The sequence below is a fragment of the Blastomyces gilchristii genome (genome assembly GCF_000003855.2).
Source record: "Blastomyces gilchristii SLH14081 genomic scaffold supercont1.3, whole genome shotgun sequence".
In the NCBI taxonomy this organism is placed as follows: Eukaryota; Fungi; Ascomycota; class Eurotiomycetes; order Onygenales; family Ajellomycetaceae; genus Blastomyces; species Blastomyces gilchristii.
In genome coordinates, this window is record NW_003101680.1 from 4,568,032 (window position 1) to 4,592,499 (window position 24,468).

At 46.1% G+C, this 24,468-nt stretch overlaps 9 protein-coding genes across 9 annotated transcripts; 2 read left to right on the plus strand and 7 right to left on the minus strand.

The window, feature by feature from the left end:
* Positions 1-1,804: 1,804 nt before the first annotated feature.
* On the minus strand, positions 1,805-2,343 carry BDBG_02497 (uncharacterized protein; the record flags this gene model as incomplete). The annotated part of the gene is made up of 2 exons (XM_002627780.1): positions 1,805-1,898; positions 2,132-2,343. 2 exons carry the CDS (start codon positions 2,341-2,343, stop codon positions 1,805-1,807), a joined length of 306 nt encoding a protein of 101 aa, XP_002627826.1.
* Positions 2,344-4,135: 1,792 nt separating this feature from the next.
* BDBG_02498 (uncharacterized protein) lies at positions 4,136-4,579 on the plus strand (the record flags this gene model as incomplete). Its single annotated transcript, XM_031720817.1, has 1 exon — positions 4,136-4,579. The coding sequence occupies one exon, from the start codon at positions 4,136-4,138 to the stop codon at positions 4,577-4,579; it is 444 nt and encodes a 147-aa protein (XP_031577116.1).
* A 1,655-nt stretch (positions 4,580-6,234) lies between these two features.
* Positions 6,235-8,245, plus strand: BDBG_02499 (uncharacterized protein). Its single transcript, XM_002627782.2, has one exon. The coding sequence runs from the start codon at positions 6,740-6,742 to the stop codon at positions 7,871-7,873; it is 1,134 nt and encodes a 377-aa protein (XP_002627828.1). The 5' UTR covers positions 6,235-6,739; the 3' UTR covers positions 7,874-8,245.
* On the minus strand, positions 7,020-9,277 carry BDBG_02500 (uncharacterized protein; the record flags this gene model as incomplete). Its single annotated transcript, XM_031720818.1, has 3 exons — positions 7,020-8,137; positions 8,290-9,016; positions 9,237-9,277. 2 exons carry the CDS (start codon positions 9,275-9,277, stop codon positions 8,344-8,346), a joined length of 714 nt encoding a protein of 237 aa, XP_031577117.1. The 3' UTR covers positions 7,020-8,137; positions 8,290-8,343.
* A 1,262-nt stretch (positions 9,278-10,539) lies between these two features.
* Positions 10,540-11,802, minus strand: BDBG_02501 (uncharacterized protein; the record flags this gene model as incomplete). Its single annotated transcript, XM_002627784.2, has 2 exons — positions 11,278-11,802; positions 10,540-11,169 (listed from the first exon to the last, which is right to left on the minus strand). The coding sequence occupies exons 1-2, from the start codon at positions 11,425-11,427 to the stop codon at positions 10,540-10,542; spliced, it is 780 nt and encodes a 259-aa protein (XP_002627830.1). The 5' UTR covers positions 11,428-11,802.
* A 461-nt stretch (positions 11,803-12,263) lies between these two features.
* BDBG_02502 (CDF family cation efflux system protein) lies at positions 12,264-15,789 on the minus strand. Its single transcript, XM_031720819.1, has 10 exons — positions 15,342-15,789; positions 14,949-15,247; positions 14,768-14,817; positions 14,631-14,675; positions 14,327-14,477; positions 13,988-14,068; positions 13,783-13,892; positions 13,445-13,688; positions 13,214-13,293; positions 12,264-13,134 (listed from the first exon to the last, which is right to left on the minus strand). Exons 2-10 carry the CDS (start codon positions 15,031-15,033, stop codon positions 12,781-12,783), a joined length of 1,200 nt encoding a protein of 399 aa, XP_031577118.1. The 5' UTR covers positions 15,034-15,247; positions 15,342-15,789; the 3' UTR covers positions 12,264-12,780.
* A 1,171-nt stretch (positions 15,790-16,960) lies between these two features.
* Positions 16,961-17,140, minus strand: BDBG_16581 (uncharacterized protein; the record flags this gene model as incomplete). Its single annotated transcript, XM_031724508.1, has 1 exon — positions 16,961-17,140. The coding sequence occupies one exon, from the start codon at positions 17,138-17,140 to the stop codon at positions 16,961-16,963; it is 180 nt and encodes a 59-aa protein (XP_031577119.1).
* Positions 17,141-17,406: 266 nt separating this feature from the next.
* On the minus strand, positions 17,407-18,406 carry BDBG_16582 (serine/threonine protein kinase; the record flags this gene model as incomplete). The annotated part of the gene is made up of 3 exons (XM_031724509.1): positions 17,407-17,711; positions 17,777-18,326; positions 18,374-18,406. 3 exons carry the CDS (start codon positions 18,404-18,406, stop codon positions 17,407-17,409), a joined length of 888 nt encoding a protein of 295 aa, XP_031577120.1.
* Positions 18,407-21,164: 2,758 nt separating this feature from the next.
* BDBG_02504 (uncharacterized protein) lies at positions 21,165-22,460 on the minus strand (the record flags this gene model as incomplete). Its single annotated transcript, XM_002627787.2, has 1 exon — positions 21,165-22,460. One exon carries the CDS (start codon positions 22,458-22,460, stop codon positions 21,165-21,167), a length of 1,296 nt encoding a protein of 431 aa, XP_002627833.1.
* Between the last annotated feature and the right edge of the window lie 2,008 nt (positions 22,461-24,468).

Genomic DNA, 24,468 nt, shown 5'->3' on the forward strand with positions numbered 1-24,468 from the left:
CCGCCCCAACCAAAATGTTTTAAAAACCAGTTGTTCCCCCCCAAAAAAAAAAGACATACAAGGATGGGTGTTTCCCCTCCCACAATTTAGTTCTTGTCGGGGCCCAGCTCCCCTTAGGTTTTTTTTTTTGCCCCCCCTTCTTTTGGGCCTGCTTTTCGCATTTCCCCCTACTTACCCCCCCCCCCCCCCCTTCTTTCCACTCTGGCCAGATAGACCCATCGACCTGGACTTCAAAAGGCGGCCGGCCTCTTCTCACTGGCCCGTCTCTATCTTCTACTACCCCCTCCGCTTCCTAGTGGCAAGCAAGCGCTGGAGGGCTTGTTTTCATTGGAGGATTGAGGAACTAAGTTATTTGTTGACTAAAACAAAAGGAATTGTGTAGACAATGTTGGGGGGGGGTTGGTTGATTACTACTATGTTGGAACCTTTTCATTTATACAAGACTGAGAAAGTGTTTACTCGCTTTAAAAAGCCTGCGTTCTTCTTCTTTCTTTCTTTCTTTTTTCCTCTGTTTCTTCATCATCATGATAACCATATAATGCCCATACTTCCACATGTAGAACGGAGAGCAAAAAAAAAAAAAAAAAAGGTGGGGGGGGAGGGGGGGGGGGGAGAGAGAGCACGTCTACTTCCCAAAGTTCAACTGGCATACATTACTCACAGACGGAATCTTTAAGGAAGACCATACCCCGATAACCCCACTCCTTTCCCTTATCCAGCATTCATTATATGTATATGTGCTGGCTCTTGAACCACCTTGACAGATATCAATCAATCCTGATAAACATGTTCATTATCATGCTGAAATCATATACATTGAAGGGCATGTTAATGATATCCATCGGTGTGAGGGGGAGGCTACTAGCCATGGAGCTTGGCGTGCAACGTCAAAACACAGAGGATCCTGGCTGAAATTCCCATTGCATCCCGGAATGCAGGGATGAATGCCTTACCTTTTAGGTAGGTACTTAAAACAGTAGAGCATGAGATTCTGGGATGAATCCGTATAGAAGGCGCAGGCGCATCTCATTGGGGTAAACAATAGTATACGTTGCGTCCTGCACAATGCCTTTCTCTACAGGAAGCCGAAGATAGAAAACTGAGGGGGAAAACATAGAAAGAAGATCGAAAAGAAAAAGAAAAGAAAAACATCGTAGAAACAACCGATAAAACATGAATGATTAGCTTACAATAGAAATGCAGCCAATGCGAGAGAAATAAAGCTGATATCATATACTGAACAAAAACTCCACTGAAGCACGGCATCAATCATCTTCAAAATATGTAGATGTTGGGCTAGACGGAATAAAAACAGTGGCGGTTACGAATATTTTGTAGGGAAAAGGGAGAAAAGAAGAAGAAGAAGAAGAAGAAGAAGAAGAAGAAGAAGAAGAGGAGCACGAAGTGAAGATGGCAGGAAAGTCGTTATAGTGGCGTGTGGGGATGGGGGTAGTGTAATTCTTGAACGCTACATTTTCGAACAACATTGTCGTATTTGTGTGTCATATCACATGGTAGAAATTGAATTGTATCAACATCTAGCATTGAGCTCTTGTGGCACCTATCTATAGTTCCACCCGTCAGTAATGTATCTATAATAGTCATGCCATCAAGTAGTGAAAAAATATTGACAGCACATTCATGCAAAAGAGGCAACGGCCGATCATGATGATGATGATTTATTTTCTCCATAGTGACCAATGATAAAGCAATACGAGGCATAAGATGAAAGAAAAGGGGAAAACTTTACAAATGCTCTTATCCACCTTTAATTTATATTATCATTATTTTCCTTGTGGTATATTTATTTTTCTAACCTGTTTGACCTGCTGCTGTCGCTGTTCCACCAGCGTTTCCTGTAGTTGAATGAACTGTGATTCCAGATGTTGACCAGCACACTGGTAAAAAAAAAAAAAAAAAAAAAAAAAAAAAGTTAGCGAAGAAATATCATACGCAAAGTTAAGGGAGATGAGAAGCTGGGGTGGAGCGCAAAGGTGTACATCCACAAAGTTTATCTTTGCGGGGATGTAGCTATTCGGCGCCGGTCCTATCTCACAAACCGGCAGAACAGAACAACACAAAAGTAAACAAAATAAAGGTGTAGAGATTATATTAGAAATAGAGGACATACCCTTGGCTAATATCCTTATACTGCTCGTCATTCAACTCTTTAACACCAACCTTCATCCCACCCCGTGACATCGTGACGTGTTTCTTCTCCATCTCCTTCTTCGTCTGGGCCTTAACGGCCATCATGACGCTCCATGTCACGAAGCCAATAACGGCGAGGATGCCAACGACGATGAGCAAGATTAGGAGCGGGATTAATCGATTTGATGCCATCGGGGTTATCCGGTTATATGTCCGCTCCCTTTTTCTTTATTTTTATTTTTATTTTTATTTTTTTTATAAAAAAAACCCCCCTTTATTCGTTTGGGTTGGGTTTGATGGTTTGAATGATTTGCGAGTGCGTGGCTGAGCTGTGGTGGCAAACAGTCAAGGGAAATAAAGAAAATGATTTAACTGGCACGTGCCGGTGACCGCGTGCTGTGTAGAGCCGACGGCCGATTAAGTGTGGAGAAATGCGAGCAGAGAATACAATGGGGGATTGCTTGATCGAAGGGTATCTGACTGAGCGGAGACGGGGCCCAGGACATAGGGGTGGGAAAAATGAAAAGAGACTTGTTTGGATCAGAGTGGATTGATTGTTCTTTTGGTTCAGAGATGAGGTCAGAAGAATGCGGCGAGGTGTAACTTAGCTTCGGTGGGAAAAGAAAAGGATGTTTGGAAGCTTAATAGGCAATAAGCGAGGTTTTGGTTGGTGAATGGCGGCTAGCTGTGGAGGCGAAGGAAGGACTCAGAAAAGGATAGTTAGTTACAGTGGAAGCGGCGCTTGGAGTTGATATATGAATGAATGCGCAGTCTTCCTGTGGGAAAGAAGAAGAACATTTGGGAAAGAAAGGGAGACAGAATTGCTCATGAATCCTTAGCCAGCGCCTGGGGCTGGGTTGAAGCGTAGCATTCACGAACATGATGACGCCGGGTGAGGGGGTGAGCCAGTCATGTTCAAGGAATCGTTTCAGCCTCGTACCTTTTCTTTGCGCCAGTGGTTTAGCGGATGCAAAAAAGGTGGGCATAGGGCTGGAGGATTGTGAGCGGAACATGGCGAGATTGTATGGGGATCCTGGTCGAGATAATTGCTAACTTTCTATGATTCTCCTCTAGCAGACACCATGACTCGATTTGCTGTTAAAGGAAACCTGGAAATGGGACAGACACACACATACAAAACACCTCTATCCTTGTGCTTACATTACAGGGTCTGAAGAATCCTTGATGGTCAGCCATGTTGCCGGGCATGGCTGGTAACAACAGCCTTATTTGTGGGGGGGGGGATGTCAATGTCTGCACTGTCTGCAGTCGGCGAATCTGCTGCATCATCTCAGTGGCTTGTCGCCCCCAAAACATGTTAAACTCGTTTGCTGTTGAGCCACAACGTGGTCAGAACTTACAAGACACAAGGGGGTAGCGGGTGAGGGTCCTTGCTGAAGAAGCAATTAAACACCAAGAGTGATATATGAGTTGCGAGGGGTCTTGGGTTGTTCATTTGGAACCCACAATATCCTTGTTGACCAAAACTTGATACAAGCAGACAGACAAGACAGGCTGGCTGGGCTTTGCAGTAAGTACAATACATTGATGCATCTGAGGACGGATAGCGCTAAAAGTGCTCGCTTGGCGCCCAGGGTTTAGGCATCGTTAGGGCAGACAGGTGCCTAGAGCCCTTGGGCACGCGGCCAACGGCGAGGGACTTAAAAGGATCGCCATCATGTTCCTGTTCTCTTTCTTCGTGTCATCAAATGACTCCCTCTTGTGGTATTCTGGCTGTGGGCTCCGGAGGGTATCTTGTCACCACTTTAAATACTTGAGCGAGTACCTGGGTTGGTGGTTTTAACAATCAATTCTACACATTTACTCGATCTAGGAAGATACCAACAATGGCGCCCACGAACTCCGAGCCAGTTTACTTCTGGAAACCAGAATCAGAGAACGGCTATCTGGGTCAATGGTATCCGTCAGAGTTTACTTGGGACAGGAATCTTGATGACGAGTCTTTTATACGTATAGATACATGATGCACCAAAAGGGCCTCCTTTTCGCGCCAGACGACCCCGTCACGCACCAGATTCTCTCACAGGACTCCACACCACCCCATCCCGCAGAGCTCAGGAGCCTAGGCCGGCAAATTCCCGACTTCGACGACGCAGTGTGGAAGAAACATCGCTATAAGATCGTCGTCGAGGGCAATTACCTCAAATTTACTCAGGACCCTCAGCTCAAAGCAAAGCTTTTGGCTACGAGGGACAGGGAACTGGTGGAGGCCAGTCCGCGGGATCGGATATGGGGTGTGGGGTTCGGGGCGAAGAATGCTGGCGTGAGGAGGAAGAACTGGGGTTTGAATTTACTTGGAAAGGCGTTGATGGAGGTAAAGGAACGGATTCGAAAGGAATTGTTGGAAGAAGAGGAGCTGGCGATTGGTGGTGGTGGCGGTGGTGGCGGTGGAGAGAAGGCTGTGTAGTAAATACATGCTCATGGCTAGGGTTGTTAGGCTTTCGCCGCCGTCATATTTGAAGTGATAGTTATCTCCCAAGAACCGACAATACCCCGAAAGGAGATACTTTTACCTTTGACGAATCCTATGATCTTGCTTTGGGTATATTTATGCTATTGTGGACTATAGTTATATATATTTCTACTCTGCTGTACGGACCACGGAGTGCAGTCGACTAGTTATTTTAAATAAGCTGGAAAATCAACTTTGAATTCAATTCTCGCCCAACCTGACAGTCAACCTCACTCACCCTCATACCATACCTCATATCAATTCCCGTCATCGAAAAACTCACTCCCTCCCATGTTCAACCCAGAAAACATCGGAGTTTCGCATCGGAGTTTCTTTCCTTCCCGGATGTTAGTTACGGAGCACATACTAACTAACGAATGGCTCCGGGTCATAATGTTCCAACACTGTCAAGCTTTCATCAACGTCATACTGACCCCCATTGTTCCCAGAAATAACTTACCTTATAAAGTGTGCCAAAACTAAGTTAACAAAAGATATAATTACATATGATACCTAGCGAGGTCCCCTCAAACCCAAGCAAAGGCTTCTTAAGGAGAAAAGAAATCTCACTCGTGCTATAAACCAATATTTTTTTTTCTTTTTTCTTTTTGAACCACGTCCATTTAGTGCGAAGCAAAACACCTGTCCGTCCTTGCCTCCCCACCATGTTTTTTTGGATACCATTTCCGCTTTGCTTCCAATTCGGAACAGACCAGAATCCGTGTCGTTGCAAAGTAGTTGGTCCGACTTTAGGTATGTCCCCGACGCGCAAGTGCTATCATTTTTCTTGAAATATTTGTTTGTTGAGTGGGAGGGAGATATTTTGTGCCCTCTATATCCTTTATATTCGCTATCAATTATTTCTCTAATGCCCTCATATCATTATAGGGTTCCTCACGACTATCTTAAGTGCTGTGCGTGCAAATATCTAGGCGAAGCACCCTCTTTTTTTTTTTTGTTGCTACTCGAAGGAGCAAAATGTGGTGGAGTGGTTTGTTATTTTTACAATGCATACAAATGACATATCTAACCTGGTTTTTAATCCTCATTTATTTTATATGCAACAACAGATCGTGCTGTGGCCTGCATCACTCTTTTGCGGGTGCTGGGCTACCAAGACCGGGACCCAGTGCGTACTCCCTCTTCCCCCTTTTCCCTCCCTCCCTATTTTGCTCTCCATCTGCTCATTAATTTGGTGTCGTATGTATTAACCTATCTCGGTTGCAATGTTCACAGGCTTCTCGGGGCTCCAGTGGAGTGGAACGGAAAAGTCAACCAGGCCATCCCATTCTGATCAGGGGCGTTCGAACGGATGTATATTCATGTGGAACCAGTTAGGTATCAGAATTATGCTGCATGTTAGATGGTTGATATTTGCGCATGAAAAAACTTTCAATGCATAGATAGTGTGCATTGATTTTATAAGGACAAATTCAACCTTTCTTTTCTTTTGGGGATATTGTGAATTTCTCTTTGAAGATATTTTGTTGTCTTTCCACAAGGGTTTCAGATGATAACTAAATATATTCTGAATACATTCTTTTCCTATGGGATTTCTCTTATCACTTAACTGCAGCAATTTCAGGTTCAGTAAGTCTTGAACATATCAATCATATCAACATTTTGACACAGCACATCCTAGATTGACTGCCAACATGTTCTATGAAGTACCTCTTCAATCTGAGCTGGATTGGAATTGAATTTATTCTGATTCAAGTTGAGGTACTTTTTTACTGTTCACTACACAGCACACAGGAACAACACACAAAATGAGCCAGTGCTCAGTGCTGATGTTAAGCCTGCTACTTGACATGACATTGCCAATGAATTCTTGTGAATGCAATGGTGAAAGGAAGGAAGGAAGGAAGAAGGGAAAGTCCTGTGTGGAATCCCACAATCTCTCTCTTTCTCTTTCTCATTCTCATTCTCATTCTCCTTTTCTCCCTCCTATCCCACTCCTTCCTCTTCATCTAGCTACCATATGCTTATTGACATTTCGAATTTGCCCTGCTTGTGTCCTTTTACTTTCTATATTTTCTATCTCTGCAATCAAACTGCAAATACTTACCTTTTCATGTCCCATTGTGGCATCCAATATACCTGCCTGCCTCGATCATGGATGATAATACCCTACAAGAGCTCTGCCGAGATGAATTACTGAGCCCTGATGACTTCGACGACGAAGAAATGGAACTTCGAAATGAACTGGACGAAGGACTGAGGGCTGCAGTCTCTACATATAGCGACGCACCTTATGGAAGCATAGATTGCGTGATTTTTCGCCTGCGGGAGCTACACCTCAAAATTACGCTGAGCCAGTTGGATTGGCGCGTATGTACGAAGAAATACAGCGATATCGATAGGGATGATCCCACATGGACCAAGCTGGAAAACCACTACACCGCCGAGCAGAATCTATTCATCTCAGAGCGGATGCGACTTGGTAGAGAACTGTGGCACCTCTTTCAAAAGGCTGAGCATAAAGCTGCTTCCGAAGCAGCGTACAGGACAAAGACGCAGAAAAATAAAGCGAAGGATCTATTCGTGTTATTGATGAGAGAAATAACTGTGGAGGAGAAAAGGATGTTTTTGGAGGCTATGGAAAACGTGTACAGTCTTGAGGGCACACCCAGTGAAATCTGGAGCCCTGTCACGGGCAGGACTCGAAAGGCGGACTTGAGCGCAGTACATATCTTTCCCCCACAGGTCGGACAAGACAACCTGGGGATGGTCTTCGGGGACGGATTCGATGTCAGTATCCACGGAGCGGAAAACGGGCTTTTCTTACCACCCGCCGTCAAACATGCGTTTCAGGACTACCAGGTTACAATAATCCCAGACCCAGTCGCAGCTCGTCCTCACAACTACAAGTTTGTAGTCCTCGACCCGAAAATTTTACGCCTGAAGGTGAATGGGGAAATGACATTCAATGATTTGAATGGGCGGACACTCGTTTTCAAACCGGGGTGCGACCTCAGACCGAGCCCACAATTTATCCGCTTCCATTGTGCGGTGGCTGTACGGATGGCGATGCAGAAATGCGGGCTGTCCAACGAAATGCCAAATGGGGTGTTTTCAGAACTTGGAGGGGCATGGAAGGATCCAACTACGTTGATAGAGGAGGATTTGCTTGTTGGGTTCATCGAGGCGTTCGAAACGTATCGAGAGGTTCGTGAGAAGAACTTGGCAGCAAGACAGGTTGTTGCAAATAACATTGTCGTGCCAAAAAAGCGAAGTATTGGCGAATAGAGAGAGCCTTGGATTATGGACAACTTGAGGGTCCCGAGGGGGGGAAGCGGGTTGGTTCTTATCACTTGGAAGTTTAATTGTTTCTTAGTCCGTTGTATTATTTTGTCTTTCTCTTTCCCTGCCATTCCCTTTGGTTAGAAATACCTCGATAAGTGGAATGCATTCAATATTCCTTTGTTAAAATCGCGTTGGACCTCAAGTTAAACATAGACAAGGTTGATGATAACCGACGGAAGATTACACCATAACACAGTTTATTACGCACTAAGAATTCATGAAGACAGAACAGACATTTAAATATTAGCCAAAATGCCCTGCTAAATAATAGTAATAAGAAATTTTGAATACGAATGAAATAACTATAGATATGGAAGAACCAAAAGCAGCGTGGCCAACATTTTAATGCGCAAGCTCACCAATAATAGTAAATTCGTAGCGTATCAATATCCGTGCGCCCCCTCTGTCGGTCCCTAAACAAGTAACCTACATGGGCTACCCAGTTTCAACCGACGGAGCCCAGGGTTCGCATACCCCGCCGCCTTCTGTCGCTCATAGCTAACCATGCGCAGCCGTTGACTCTCCCTCGGCGTCAGCTGCAGGTAAATCTCGACGCCAAAAATATGCAAAAACAGCGCCAGCCACAGTGCCAGTCCGAACGACAGGTTGAGATTTGCACCAATCTGTGCGGGTTCCATGCCGTTATCATCCGCCTTGACGATCGCGACGGGGTCGTAGCCCGGCAGCAGTTTTGCAGGGTCAGGCAGCGGCGCACACATGGGATACGCGGCGAGATAGGAGACGGGGATCTTGTAGAACTGCCAGGTGAAGTCGATCTTCTCGCACGGCCAGACCTCGTAGTACGTGCCGAGCTTGCTGACGATTCTGGAGATGATTTCCAGCAGCGGGTGGATGGTCACGATGCTGCCACATGTAGAACATGGCGCGCCGGCGTTGGAGATGAGGAGTAGGACGACGATGATGTAGCCGTTTATGCGGTGGAAGAGGATTACGCGGTGGCGGATTGAGGGGATGAATTGGTAGATCACGAGAATTTCGCAGGGGAGGATCGTGCCCAGGTGGAGGATGAGGCCGACTTTTCTGAAGCCGGTGTGTTGGTTGAACCACTCGCCGGGGCTGCTATCGCTGGCATATCGTCCGGTGATGTCGAGGTATTATAGGCGTGCAAGGGTGAAGCCGAATAGGCCTCCGGCAAATATGAAGAAGAGGATGAAGTTGTAGGACTTTGTAAAGCCCAGGAGCCCAAGGATGGATTTCCAAACAGCCATTGTGAAGCCAAAAAAGGGGCAATTAGGAGGAAAAAAGAACTTTGTTTACATAATTATCAAATGGCATATTTGAATACCTAGGCTCATATGAGGTTATACTTCGCCTCAAGGACTCCATGATAGCAGCAATCAGAAATATATACACAGCTATATACGCAAGCAGCAAAAGCCCCCTGTGAAAGAATGTGATATCGCATCCCTTCCGACACGCATATTGAACCGACTCCCGTTACCAAACCCCCTGTGTGGCTCAAGCATTTCCAAAGGCCAAGTCAGCGGGATAAGAGTTCGTAGAATTCCTGGCGGAAGGTAGCTGCCTCATCAGCCAATTAGTTTAACCGCAAATAATCGTCAGTAGAATGATTATACGAAAGATGCCTTAAACGAGACGTAGGCAGTAGTATGCCTTCGAGGAAAAAAAGCCTCTGCTCCAAAAATGGCAAAAAGAGTGCAAGACCGGGGAAATGAGAAAAACGAAAGCAATGAATGATCACTCAATCGTAATCACAAGAATCTGTGCAGGAGGGAGGATTTCCGCATTCCTGCCAATGAGCTTGGAGAGGAAGTGAGCCCATCTGAATACGAGAAGAGAAGCGGTGCATCTCAAGCGGATTGGAGGTTAGTGGGAGGGAATCGTGATGGCTTCTCATTGCACATCTCTGGTTCTAGGAGAGATAACTTTTTGATTTATTCATACGAATGGCTGAATCTAACGTCCGCCTTGAACGCGACGGCATCGCGAAGATGAAGAATTGGCGGGACGTTGTCATGTTGCGGGACCCACAAACCTTAAATTTAAAAATAGTCACTAGCAAAGAGCTTAAGATAAATAGTTAACTCTAATATCATAACTAACTAACCGGGTAACTACGGGTTGATTCTCGACTTGCAGATCATAGTCAACCCGACCCAGATTCCGTATTTGGATACATATTCGTGCTCGGCTCGAATATTTGTCCGGAGACCTGCACCGAAATTGCAGGGCGGCCCATTCTCCATCCTGGAGGCAAAACTTGAGGAGTCGTAGAGGCATTGAAAAGGGTTTTTGGGTGGGTTGTTGCTTTTTGCGAAGAAGATGGTTCCTTTCATGCGTATAGACAACTACAAACTGGATCAATTATTTATGCACATGCGAATACTTGAAAGAAAAGAAGACAATGTAAATCAATGTAAATCAAAGGGGAGAAACCGGCAATGGAGCTAGAATTAAAATGATAAAAGAAAAATGAACAGTTTAGAAAAAAAAAAAAAAAAAAAAAACAAGCAGACCAAAAAACGGGTATATAATTAAGCAAACATCCAAAAGCCTCTAGACGCCCCCTTTTCCCCCTTTCTTTAAAACAAGGCGCAACCTCTCCTTTTGAAAAAGGTCCCAATACTTCAACTACCAGTTACCCGAATCTTGCAAGGCACACACGCCAGAGCGTCGCAACTAGGGCAGCCCAGAAGGTATATTGGGCAATATCTATCGCAATAATCGCACGAGCCAGCACCATAGACGTATGGCCACCACCGATTATGGTGGCAGTGGCTGTCATTGCCATTCCACTCCTCGCGAGGCAGGTTTGGAGGCTGTCGTGCTGTGCCCGACCACCCTCGCCCCCCGCTCCATCCGTCATCAAGGTCATCAAGCGCGTCCTCCATAGCAGAGAAATCGAATGCGTTCCTGCTCTTCGGGAATTGCTCTTTTCTCTTTCGTTCCTCTTCCTCTCTCCTCTCCTCTTCCCGTCTTCTCTTCTCCTCTTCTTGCCGCTTCTCTCGGGCTCGTTTCTCTTCTCCTTCTCGCTTAAGGGCCGCCTCAGCTCGGCGTAGCTTTTCTAGGATTTCGTGGACGTCTGCTTCCGTAAATAATTTATCTCCTGTTCCCTGCCTGCCTGCACCTGTCGTTGTCTTCCTCTGCCGCCCACAGGCCTCCTCATACTTGTCCCATTCTTGTTTAATCCTCTCGTATTTGCAATCGAAACAGTATCGTTTCGACGCATCGCTCAGGGTTTCCCACGCACTTTGGACCTGCGAAAATAACGGTGGGAGGTTTCGTTCGAATTAGGGTATTTTCTAATCGTCTTTCAGATCGCCCCCCAAGGCGTTCCCCGGATAAAAGTAACCTCCAACACTAACCTTGACAAAGAGACTTGATTCTATCCCCGGGTTCTTGTCTGGGTGAGTTTCCAACAGGCGCTTGCGATATGCCTTTTTAATATCTGATAACGACGCGCCTTTCGACACTTTCAGAATGCGGTAGCAATCGATTTCCGTTGGTTCAGTCATCTTTGGATCTGTGGCTGTAGACTAGGAAGGAAGCGGGATGAGATGAAGGCGGCTGGAAGAATTTCCGTAAAAAAGCACACAAATCCCGCTTGAAATACGGAATATATTCAACCAAAGTTGAAATTGTTCTTCCAAACACTTTCGTATAGATGAGGCTTTCAACCCATCAAATGGTCAAAGGGCGGCAGACAGTCTCATAAGAAAGGAAGAAAGGGTGAATTCCCCCCACCCTCAGCACAGTTACATTAGCTCTGTGAAATCTGCAGTGGGCGAGTGAGCCTTGCTGAGCCTTGAGAGGCACAGTTAAGAGTCAGGCCAATTGAGGCACCCCAGTAAGAAAACTGTCCCTCATTTAGCCGCCATTTGTCAGCCTGCTATACTGTCAATCCACTCTCCCCTCATCCATTAAATCCGTGACGACGGATACTATACGGATTAGTATGTCGGCGATTTGGGGGCCATGCGTGTTCAGAAAACAGTCTTGTCGGAGAGAGGAGGGCGGAGTCAATGAAGAGTGTCATGTCGTGTCATCTTGTGTCGTGCAGGAATGGGGCGTTTTAAGCAGTGGCTGCTGGTGTTTTGAGTGCATTATTGCATTGGTGGTTAGGATTGATTTGGAAATACTAGACGAGGCTTTACTTGCTATACCCTTGGCAAGTGCTTGCAACAGGGTCAGTGATGACGAATCTGTTCGCATCTGACCAGTGTTGTTGAAAAGAGGTTCTTTTTATTTATTTATTTTGGATTGGCGAGATATGTAGCTCTACTCTTCATGGCCTAAGATTAGCGAAGATCACATCCCAGCAGAATCTTTAAAATGCTGCCTGCATAGCTTCAAAGGTAGGTAGGAGGAATCATGGCTTAGCCCTCCCAACTTTTTCCTGCATTGGTTGTTAAAATGGATCGAATTCTTCTCGTCAGGAGCGGTGCCAACCCTTTGACGGGTGCATCCGTTCTTCTGCATCCCTCCCGCACCGCACCAGAGTCTACACTCTGCAGATTCCCCATGAAGATGATGCAGCTTTGCGCCATGCGATGCGTTGATGCATGCCGAGGTATGTGACTACTCCTTCCTTGCGTTGTGCGGGATAAACATACGTTCTCCCGATAAATAATAATAATAATATAACTCTCAAGTTATGTCAGAGAACACCATGTATCAGAAAAACGCCTATTTCCCTCTCTTTGTAATCAAAAATAAACATATAACCCACCCAGCCTTCCCGTTCTCAAGTTAATTAAATCTTATACTTCTCTTTAAGAAAGCTCCTCCTTCGAAAGCACCACCAACTACACATGTCGAACACAAACACGCCCTCATCTCGCCGTCAATCCCATTCCCCCTTCTACCCGCTACCCACAACAAGTAAGCGCCTCACATCCACTTCTACAAACAATCTTACACGTCGAACTCCGCGCCTCCCTCCTCAAGCGAAGCCCCCCCGTACCGGTACCCGTGCCCGCATCCCCCTCTGAAGAAAGTACATGTACATCACCAGCAACAGACGACGAGCCAGAATGCGCCAGCTCCGGCTGCAGCGTGACAGAGTGGATGCCATAGGCGTGCAGGCACTCGCCGATGCGCTGGGCGCGTGCCATGAAGCCGGCGAGAGAGGAGTCGGAGGTGACGACGTGCGCGGAGGCGATGGCTTTGTTTTGGTTCAGGCGCCAGGCGTGCAGTTCGTGGACTGAGAGGACGCCGGGGATCTAAAGGGGAGTGGGGAGGGTTTTGAGTTAGATTTGTTGACTCTCTTTTTTTAAGGAGGGTGGGATGCTTTATACGTACCGTTTCGAGATCATGTTGCACATCGTCTAGATTAACGCCGAGTGGGACAGTGTCAAGGAGTATGGAGCCGCTGTTTTTCACTATTGGTGTTTGACGCAAAGAGGGAAGAGGAGGAAGTGGATTAGCTGGGACGCCATGACAGCGTGGATTGCAAAATGGATCGGAAAAACGCAGGTGGTAAACATAATGAGAAGAGGAGAAGGGGTCGCAAAATATTCTTTGAATTCTTACCGAGTGGAATAGCTGTAACCAAAATCAGAATTCCGATCCCAAGACTGACTCCCGGATCTGCATAGTATCTCCCTTCATGCGTTGCCTTCCAAATAACCAGGGCAGCAATGATGACGCCAATGTTATTGATGGCATCGCCAATGACGTGGAGCAGCACGCCCATGACTCCCAGGTCATGCGACCGCTTGGCGGGCAGAGAATTGGTGGCATGTCGGTGGTTTTCATGAGCGTCTTCTTGCTCTTGCTGGTGGCGAGAGTTAGGAAAATTTCCCGAAACGAAGGTATTATTTTGAACTAGAAGGAAGCGAGTGGCAAGGAAGAGAGATACATGCACGTACATTCTCAAGTTCTATCCTGACGGTGTTTTGGTCATGCTCTGCATCTACCTCGGGGGTAGCGTGGCTGTGACTGTGACCATGACCGTGTCCATGGTGGTCATGCCCATGTTCTATTGTGTTGATGTCAGCAAATCTTTTCATGCTCCTGAGAGCGGGGGAGAGGCGCGGGGTCCGGCCGGGGGGATCCTCCGCAAGTTATAGTTACCGTGGATAAAAAACACGCTGATGATGTTCAGCGTAAGACCCACGCATCCAATGATAAGGATAAGCTCCGGATTCTCGACCTCTAAATATATGTGGTTCCTCAAGGGATTCCAGTCAGCCGCCGAAACTAAATTGGGTTCTGTATATGGCCGGGCATAACAAAACCAGAAAAAAAATCAAATCAAATCAAATCAAATCAAATCAAATAAAATCAAATAAAATAAAAATAAATAAAAAATAAAAATAAAAATAAAAAAAGAAAAAGAAAGAAAAAAGAAAAAAAGAAAAAAGAAAAAGAAAAAAGAAAAAGAAAATAAATAAAACAACAGATAATACATACTCTCCAATGAGACGAAGCGTTCAATAGACTGCAGAATAATGCTCACGCCCAGCGCCATCAGGAAGACGCCATTGAAGAATGCGCCTAGTAGCGACGAACGCTGCCAGCCAAACGAGAGATAGCTTGGGGGTTCGCCTGGTTTTTCGGAGACCTGAACGGCAGAAGGGGAGCAGGAGGTTAGCTAGATATAGCCTATTGTACTTCTTGTTTATATTGTTTTGGCAGTGTTTGGAATATATATATTTATACATATATATAAATTCATCGGCTTGAGGCGCGTCTGTATGGGGTAAGGAAGACATACCTTCAACGCTATGAGAGCAACGACGAAGCCGATGAGATCGTTTAGCTACATGGACCAGCGTCAGTAAATACACAAAGCCCTTTTATCCTCCACACGGATGAATGAATATATATATCTAGAAGACGTCGGCTCCTTACATAGTGAAACGCATCAGCAACCAGGGCTAGCGAACGCGTGTAGAAACCAACTAAAATTCCCCCACAAATGTCAGTATATTCAGTATTTTGTTAAATCAGTTCCTGAGAGACCCCTGGAAGCGAGTATCTATCTGGGGCTTTGCAGAACTGCTGTCTTGCTGGTTTGCTGGTTTGGACTTGCCTGAGATCTCGACGAGGAAGAACGAGAGGGAGATGGCGATGATGATGCTCAGACGGGTTGAGCGAGATAGATTAAAGATGGCCATTGTTTCATATCAGATCATTTGGGTGTCGTCTGGTGGTAAAACGCAGTACTCTCTCGAGCGCATGAACGGGGAGTATGTATATATGACTCAGTAGAGAGACGCGTAGGGGAAGGGATGAAGAGGAGTGGAGAGAGCAAGGTGTTTTTTGCAATAGGAAGTTATTTTGTCGCTGCTCGTTTGCTGTCGAATTCACGAAATATTGCTTATTCACTTTCTAAGTTATCAGTTAGAAAGAAAGGTTTGAAGCTGAAACTGAAGTTGATGTCAAGCATGAAGCCGTTGAGCAGGTTCTGCTGTGCGTGTTTTACCTCTCTCTCTCTCTCTCTCTCTCTCTTTCAACTCTGTAGCTCTATCTTCTAGCTAGTTTTCCGCACTTCTTCTGTAGGCAAAAAATAAATAATAAACTTTGTAAAGCCCGAAGACAGGTGTTAAACTAGTCACCGCTATCTAGCTCCACACAGCCATCAAAGCATATTCGATTTGCAAATTGCAGCCAACCAAGGGACCCAGATGTCCCTTTAAGAGCCCACTTGGGAATCTAGCCTCCAGGAGTCTATAAAACCAGGCAAAGTGCCGCTTGTGTTGCCCAGAGAACTAGCCTCAATAATAGGACCTGGGGAAGAAAAAGAAAAGAAAAAAAAAGATTCACTCTCCAGTCGGGATCACCGAGAGAGTATGTAGTTAGGGCTTTTGAGTGAAAAGGGAAATAAAAGAAGCCAAAAAAGCAAAAACGGTTTCTTGGTAAGTGACAGAGTTCCTGAACCTATTTTCTTTTCTTTTCTTTTCTTTTATTTATTTTCCTTTTTATTTATTTATTTATTTTTTGTTAAAATAAAGGACTGGACTTGGCAGATAAGCTTTTTTGCTAACTTGATGGGGGAAAGGGAACCTTAGCTTTGCTTGTCTGAGTGCCCTAATAAATCGAGGAGTTACGTCAATGCAATGACTTTAACTATCAAACTATGAAACTCTCTTGCGCGAAATTGCCTCGTCGTAGTGGAGAAGGGCGCCTGCGGATGGAAGGTTAAACTAACCATTTATTTATTTTTAGTTAGCATATGCAAGAGCTGCCGAGGGATCTGATACGACACTGTAGGGGAAGCTGTCGGAGGAGAGGAGGAAGAAGGAGAGGAAGAAGAAGAAGATGGAATATGGTGTGATGCCAGATGTTTCGCCTGGATGTCTTCGGGGTGATGCCGGGGCAAGAGTTAAACGGCTTTGTGTGACGTGGCGGCGCGAAGTGGTATTCATATAGTTACGATGTAAGAATAAATATTAACTATGATATGTTAAAATGCACTAATTAATTTAGTTTATAAAAATACTTTTAATATAGCTACTTAGGAGCTATAATGATTATCTTCTTTTCAGAATTATTATTCTAATAATTTTTAAATTATTTCTTTAGAAGCCCCGGGGGGTTTGTTATCTGAATTCTTATACATAACTCCATGAGTGCCGTGAAATGGTTTGCGGGATCGCCTTGGCTCGGATGCTCCACCTCACTGGAAATGGTGTAAGGGAAGAACAGACTTAAAACAGCTGCTGGACACCAAACTCACTTCAGAGCTACTCTGACGGCCTCGGACTTCAGACTGTCTTTGTACATACCTTTCAGTATTCTTCATGACTTGGCTGGCTTTGTAAATCTGTTCAAGGTCAAGACTGACAATGCGGCTTCAAGCACCAAGAAATTTCATCCTTGTGCACCTCACTCCTTCCCCCTCCCCTGCGATTGCTGCTAGCTGCTATATTCCTCCACTGCGAAAATTGACATGAGACGGGTTGCTTATACGTCTGCGGTGGGCGCCCGTATAACCAACCGATGCAGCTGTCAAGCATGGGGAGGAGACACATGAACAGTCCCTTTCACTTCAGAAGTCGGTGCTGTACACCTGGAGGACTTGGATATTCAGCCAGCTTAGTATCAAGCGGCGACATTCAACGTCGTCTTCTTCCATGCGGGAAGACCCCATTTATACATCCATTCCGATGCAAGAGCCTCCTTCGCGGTAATGCACAGCGCTGGCTCGTAGGTCAACATGCTGCTCAGCAGCTTCTCAAGCGCGGCCATCTCGTCCGCACCCAACTCGCCCTGTCGTCCCATAAGTCCCAACCTCTCAGTCAGAGGTCGCGATCATGGAGCGTGGGCACGGTGTGTATCTTTCTTCCACCACCCGTCGGGAAGGAAGAAATCTCCCTTCTGCTGCCAGCGATCCCACCATTTCTTGGGTAGAGGGCCTAGTGTGCTTATCATCTCTGCAATCGCATGATCTTCATCCGGCATGAAGCCCTCCAATTAATTCGCGTTCGCCAAGGAGGTTGTACAGGGTACTACCCAGAGTCCAGAGGTCAATTGCTGTTCCCAGTGACTCATCGAACAGAAACTCCGGTGGGAGGAGTAAGACTGGAGTATGTAGTCGCGTTGGTGACTCTGTTGGTAAAAAGGCCTCTCCAAAATCGGCAATGATCGCGCCGCAGTCTTCTTTGACATCTTGACACGAAACATAGGTTCGCGCAGGCGGGATGCAGTACCGGTGCGTTTCGGGGCCTGTCGACTTCCCATCTAGTCGCTGAACAGGGAGGGAGCTTCATAGGCTCTCCCAGTTCACGATAAACATCGCTGGTGCCGCGGAGGTGCCTTGGAAGGCGAAAGAGAATGTTGCCTGAATGTAAATCTGATAAAAATTGACTTCGTAAAGCCTTTCTCAAGATAAATATGTCTACCGTCAGGTTTGCTTACCACCATGTACAACACCACAAGAATGGATGTAATCCAGTCCTAGAAGAACTTGGACACCGATTGCCCTTGCAGCGTTGACGGGAAACTTCCATGGCATGGTTTCATTTTTGGAATTCGCAATACTGCAGCCTAAAGCTTCTGTTACAATGCACTGATGGCGGCCATTTGGCCTGGTGATAGTGAACTCATCAAGTAAGGTCAAGACAGACCGTCGACCTGGATGGTTCTGCTTTCCTGATGCAAGTCTGGTCAATATTTTGGCTTCTCGACTCTCCTCGAAGAAAGTTGCAACGACTATCTTGAGAGCGACAAAACAGCTTTTGTCATGGTTCTTGGCCAGCCAGACTGTCGAATAAGACCCGAAACCAAGCTTGTGAACAACTTCGTAGCGATTATTCTGATATCGATCTCCAATGTGTGTTGGATGGGTAGCCACTGGGAAATAGTTTTCGAGATCTTCGACGCCTTCCTGCCACTGATACAGCAACGGGGGGAGACTCTCGTGGTCGGAAGGTATTGGAAATGTTTGACCGGAAAGCTCCTCAGAGCGCTGAAAAGATAGACTTTGACGAAAAGGGACGAGGTAATTTCAATTACTGATTCTCGAAAGATGCAGAAAAGAAGAGCCATGGGCCTGTCTCAACTTGCTGGGGAAGAGTCGGAGCATCTGGCTGATGTCGATAAAATGTTGCTGTGTTTTCAATTGGAGGTCAAGAGGCTCGCTCACCACAAAGGAGAAACAGGCAACTGTTTCACGTTGTGCAATGGCGCCAAGCGATGGTTTGTAAGAGATCAAAGGTTACTACCTAGGTAGAGATTATATGTACTCTGTACTGTGTAACCACTCAATTTGCAATCATTCAGAGTTGTTAAACTAAGATGATGGACACATCTGTTATTTGGTTCCTAGGCCTATACCTGCAGTTGCTATCTGATCTGATCAAGCCCTCGGGATGTTAACAGGTAAGCCTAGGCTTGGCACTCTTTTAGACAAAGCTAATTTTATAAACCATATGGATGAATAAAATTCCGAAGGTTTTTTTTTTTTTTTTTTTTTTTTTTTTTTTTTTTTTTTTTTGGATCTAACTATTTGTTTCAACTAGTTAGGCATAAATCTAGACCTTCGAAGGAGATAGAACCGCGCAAGTGTTGTGCCAGGAAGTCACACACATCAGCTTCAGAGAATCTGGCCCATAAATTCGATCGTATCATAGTAAGTTTGTACTGTACATACAAAAGACTGATGTAAAAAGAATAGAAAATTTTCTGATGATTTATATGAGAGTAGTTATCAGAAGAAGAGACTGAGGAGTGAATAGCTCAAGAAAGACTCAATCAAGAGGTGTCTCTCACTGTCACTGTTGTAGCTCTTCTTTCTTTGTGGAATATTGGGCAGCTGTCTATTTAGTTTCTCATATTCAAGTTATGTCAGTTTCAACAAAGCCTGATGGCTCAGCATAGTACATCAGAGGATGGACTCAGGCCAGCTGCGGTTGATTGCAATTAAATCTGGAAATTTGATTCAATCAGGCATGGTTTGAAGCAGAGCAGAGGTTTTTGATTTAATTTTATTCTTATCAGATCCGTATTCAAAGTCAGGAAAGAAGGCAAGAAGAAAGCACCATATACAGAAGTATGATTGGAGGCAACGTAGGCTCAACCACCCCGATCAGAAGATGGAAGAAGCTCATTACATCCTCGATGAATGAGAAATGACCGTTGCTATACTCGAGTGTGTGTTAAGTTTCGCTTTAACAACCAAAGGCCCCGCCGTGTCACGGAGCATTTTGCAAGTTGCCAGTCATCGCGGGAGAAAAGATCCGCATACGCCGGAACGGGAGGAACTATATAAAACCAGTCCTGTTGTTGCACTTCGATGTAGGATCGAAGGAGAATATTAGGCGGGGATATGAATATAACACACCCAGAAGGCAGGTATCTAAATAGAGTTCTCAAGAATAAGATAACTATTAATTTGTGTGTCTTTGCTTTCTGCGAATAAGACTTCTAGATCAGTCAAGATACTCTTAGCGATATTGGATATTGTCTGGCAGAAGTTTGGAATATCTCATCGTCTTTGAGTAGCGTCCCCTTGGTCAACTGCCTCACCTTCATCCTCCTATTGGTGCTAATGATCCGTTCTTTGCGATAGTTACCTTTCTGCCCTAAATCAGTGTGATCTAGCAAACTAGCGATCTCTTTCTTATATTCCCTATTTCTTTCAAGGTGTCGAGATTGTCTTTCCCTGAAAATCCTCTACCTTGCCGCCGAACGTTTCGTGTTCATGAAATAACACCACCACCTCTCATGTGCTAATTGATGAAGCATCACCGTGTGCCGGTTCCTAATCCTGTGTGTAAACATTGGAGTCATACTCTATCGAGGGCGCCTTTCTAGCCCACGTTGTACTGTACATGTATGTACTGTACATTGGCATTTGCATTTGATTATGAAACCAAAGCAGAATCGAGCTCCTGGCTTCAACCTATCATCCCCAAGATCCGTCCGTGCTACATACATTCAGCATGACCCCTCACAGAGAACCCCATAAATTCCTTCCAACGAAGGGGCAGGGCACAGGAAACGGGACACAGGATGGGAGAAGAATAGGACAAGAAAGTGCGTCGTTGTTCAAGCCGTGTTTCCAAGGGCTATATAAATCAATAAATGCAGCAACAGACATGTCTAAATGGAAATAGCGCATGATACATATCAAATATGGATGGCGAGCGTAATAGCCTTGGAACTGGTCTCAGAGCCCTGCTAACTGACACAAAAGATGCTAATTATTATTACTGTCAAAACTAATTTATATATGAATTAATAATATCCAATAAACATAGGGCGAACACTGGCAAATTTACGCACAATTCATGCAACAATAATTAACATGCAACACAAATCCTGGATTAAGAACACAGAGAGAGAGAGGAGAGAGAGAGGAAAGAGAGAGAGGAGAGGAAACAAAAGAAAGAAACAAAGACAAAAAATAAAAAATAAAAATAAAAGAATTTGTAAAAAGATCGGGTATACTGCCTCTCATACAGACTCATACATCCCATCCCATCTCCTTCCGGCCCCAGACAGACTGCAACTAGCGAGCAACAACAGCTTCGTTAGCATTACTCCGTATTAAATTGCCATTTCCCCCGGCGCGCCCTTCATTCGCTCAAGATATGATTCTTTTTTTTGAACATCAAATTAGATTATAATTATCATACCAAAACATCATCCCATCCCGCTGAGACATACGTAACATCCCTCTTTTCTCGTCTTTTTCCCTCCCTTTTGTTGTTTCATTCCTTTTCCCCTTTTTTTCGTTGTTCCTCTTTTCCATCATTTTGTCCAGGCAAGCCAAAGTAATAATAACACTATACCCTTAACTCCCTCACTTGAACTTCTCCTTCAGCTTCGAGAAGATCGCACTGGCACGGTTCTTCTTTTTCTTCTTGGTTTGGCTCTCCTGATCCGTCGTCTGCGCTGTCGTGGGCTTGGTCGCTGCTTCCGCTCCCGCTCCAGTGGCCGGGGGTGCCTCGGTACCAGAAGTGTTTTTGGCAGCTGTAGAGGCGGCCGCAACTTCTGCTGGTGCGGTAGTCGTCCCCGGGCCCGTCGTGACGGTTGGCTGTGTCTGCTCGGTCGTCGGGGATCCGGCGGTATGTGCAGTGGTGGCGGCTGGAGATTTCGGCGAAATGGATTCATCTTGGGTTGTCCGTGCTGGCTCGGGGGCAGGAGCTGCTGCTGCCGCTGCGGTGGAAGTACCGGGTGCAGCAGCAGAGGTCTCCGCCGTGATGACGGGTGCGGGTTCACCAGCCTGATCAACGCGTTTCACGTCGTGGAGCAGCTGCTCTTCAACCTCCTTTTTCTCAGCCACGGCTAGAGGCACAGCCGCTGCTTCGGGGTTCCATTGCGCGTCATCGATGGACTTGCGAACGATTGCAGGGGCCCCACCAGAGGTATCTGCTCCAGCAGCTCCAGCGGCGGGTTCCACATTTCCAAGCAACTCCTCCTCAACCTCTTTCTTCTCCGCGACAGCGGCAGGGACACCTGCGGCTTCGGGCATCTTGTGGGCCTTCTCTAACGACTCCTTGACTACGTCGGGGACGTCGCTGGCGGCAACTTGCGGTTCGCTAGGCCCGCCTGCATTGCGGGTTGATTTCTCGAGCGGGACGGCACCGGCGAGCGCGGCAGTGGTGGATGTGGGAGCAGCGGATTGGACGAATGGTTCCACGACCCCATTAGTGCACTGGGTTATTACGGGAAGGGTGGTAACTGTTTCTTCCGCTGGCGGTGCGAAGCCCGCGGTACTAGCATCTTTCTCATACCCTTCCTGACCCGTAGTGGCAGTGGAAGCCACTGTGTTTTGTGTGATGGTGCTGGGGTCAGGAACTGGTTCGCCTGGCTGGAGTTGGATTGGGTTCCCAACGCCTTCTGTCGCCGGGATTGGCTTGACTGTGAACTGCTCTGTTTCTCCAGCAGGTGTCACTGGGAAAGCGCCGGGAGTCGAATCCTTTTTACTCTCTAGTGTGGCATCCTTCGCGAGAGTGGCGGTGGTCGATTCTGGAGCAGCAGAAGAGATGGTGGAAGCGGCGGGAGCGGCGGTTTCAGTTTCTGGAACCTTGTCTGACTCTTTGGGGACACCTGCGGCTAAGGATGCGGTTGTAGATTCTGGTGTAACTCCAGACATGGTTTCTGGAGCTTCTTTACCCGCTGGGGAAGCTGGTGCTGGAGTGATGACTTTCGTGGGGGGGAGTTGTTTAATGTGATGTCGGAGGAGAACGTTGTTGGTGTTATGATGACCGTCGTCTTCTTGGAGAGCCGTGGGATCTAGTTTCCAGGAACCGTCGACAACAAACTATCAGGCAACGTGTTACACGACAGGTCAGTCCAGGTAACGAGTTGAAAATAGGGCTCGCTCTATTTTCGGCGAGAAAAAACAAACAAACAAACAAACTATAAATTGACCAAAAAAAAGAAGAAGAAACCAAGAGGGCAATAGGCGTTGCGAATGGATTTGAAACGATTTGACTTTAAGAATTGCAGAGATGCGAACAATAATGTATAATAATGATGTCAACTTTAAGACAGACTTGGGGAAGTTGGGGGTTTGGGGATTTGCCGGCAGGAGGCGGGGGGAGTGGGTGGGATGGGATTAATGTTGACACATTCGGGTAACTTGTCAGCTTTGGAGTGAGTGTGCAAAAAGCTCTAGCTGTAAAATAAAAACCCAACGCAAATTGGCCCCAAAATGGAGTCGCAAAAAGAATCAAAGGGCTTCCTTTGACAGATGGCAAATAATGACGTAGTAGCGCTACGCACTAGTACTAGTCCGGTACCTGGCGTGGTATGAGTTCATATAGCTAGGCCACAGTATTCGCAAAGTACCCGAACTAAAAATACGAGGGGCAGGGAAAAAAAAAAAAAAATAAAGCAATGAAAGAAGGGGAAAGAAAAAGCAAATATCATATCGAGCCTTGGCCATCGACCGCTGCAGCTAGCTGTACGGAGTAGGTTGAGGGGAAATAACAGCCTTGCGATCAGTCCTTGGGGCCGAACCCACAGCGCTCCCAAATAACCAGTGTGCCAATCAATGGGAGTAATGGCGAACTCTTGGCTTCCGTGTTCTTTACCAATCCCCCACAACACCCCGGCCAACAATATCATTTTGTTGGTTGTAGCCGATGTATTTCGGCATGAACATGCACTTTCAAAACCTGTGCGGAAGTCGGAAGAGGGGGAGAGGACGTTCGGCTATCAAGAGGCCACAAGCCCACTCTTCAACTAGCCACTGGGGAGATCATCGGGGAGTTGAAAATCACATCATATGGTGAGCCCCACCGCATGAATAGTGCATTGGCGTTCTGCAGTGCGAGGATGTGGCAAGAAAACGCCAGTATAAGGAGCGGGGTTCAGAGATAAGAAACATAAACTGAAAAAAACGGCAGGGTGCGGGATTGATCAACGGGGGATTGAACGAATCAAAGTAAGTAGCAAAAGAAAAAGGGGGGAAGTCAAAATAAAATAAAAGATAGATGGAAAATAGAATAAGAATAAAAATATCATCAAGCCAGTCAGCCAGTCGCAACGACAATGCCAGGGGTCAACCAGAGCGTGATATTCCATTTTCCTCTTCTTATTTTCATCGCATCCTATTATTTTCACCACCACCCTTATGCCTTTTAACTCATTCACCCATCTCTGCCTCTCCATCTCGCCCCGGTGTGTGTGTGTGTGTGTGTGTGTGTGCGCATACCTTGTAAAGCAGCTTCCCTCCAACGATCGGCACAGCAACATCTTTCCTAAACCCATCCTCTGTCCGATCCAGCTTCACCGACCGCGCCCAGTTATCGAATGTACCCGTAACGTAAACTTCGTTCGGTGTTGGATCGGACCTGGTATGGATTTTTAGAAAAATGGGTTAGCCGCTTGATCAATCATCACTTCTGTGTTCAATTGCCCAAACCGCAATTGCGGTAGGGTTTGATACGGGACAGGGCGGGGAGCTAGAGCTGACGCTGGCACTGGAGATGGCAATGGAGCTGGAGCTGGGAAGATGCTGATGGTTTTATGTTTTTAACCCCCAGAGACACAGCGCCCAAAAAAAAAAAAAAAAAAAAAAAGAAAAGAAAAAGCCCTTATTCGGATGCCCGGCGATTTTGTCATCTCTTTTTATCCTCTTCTTTGATAACCGCACA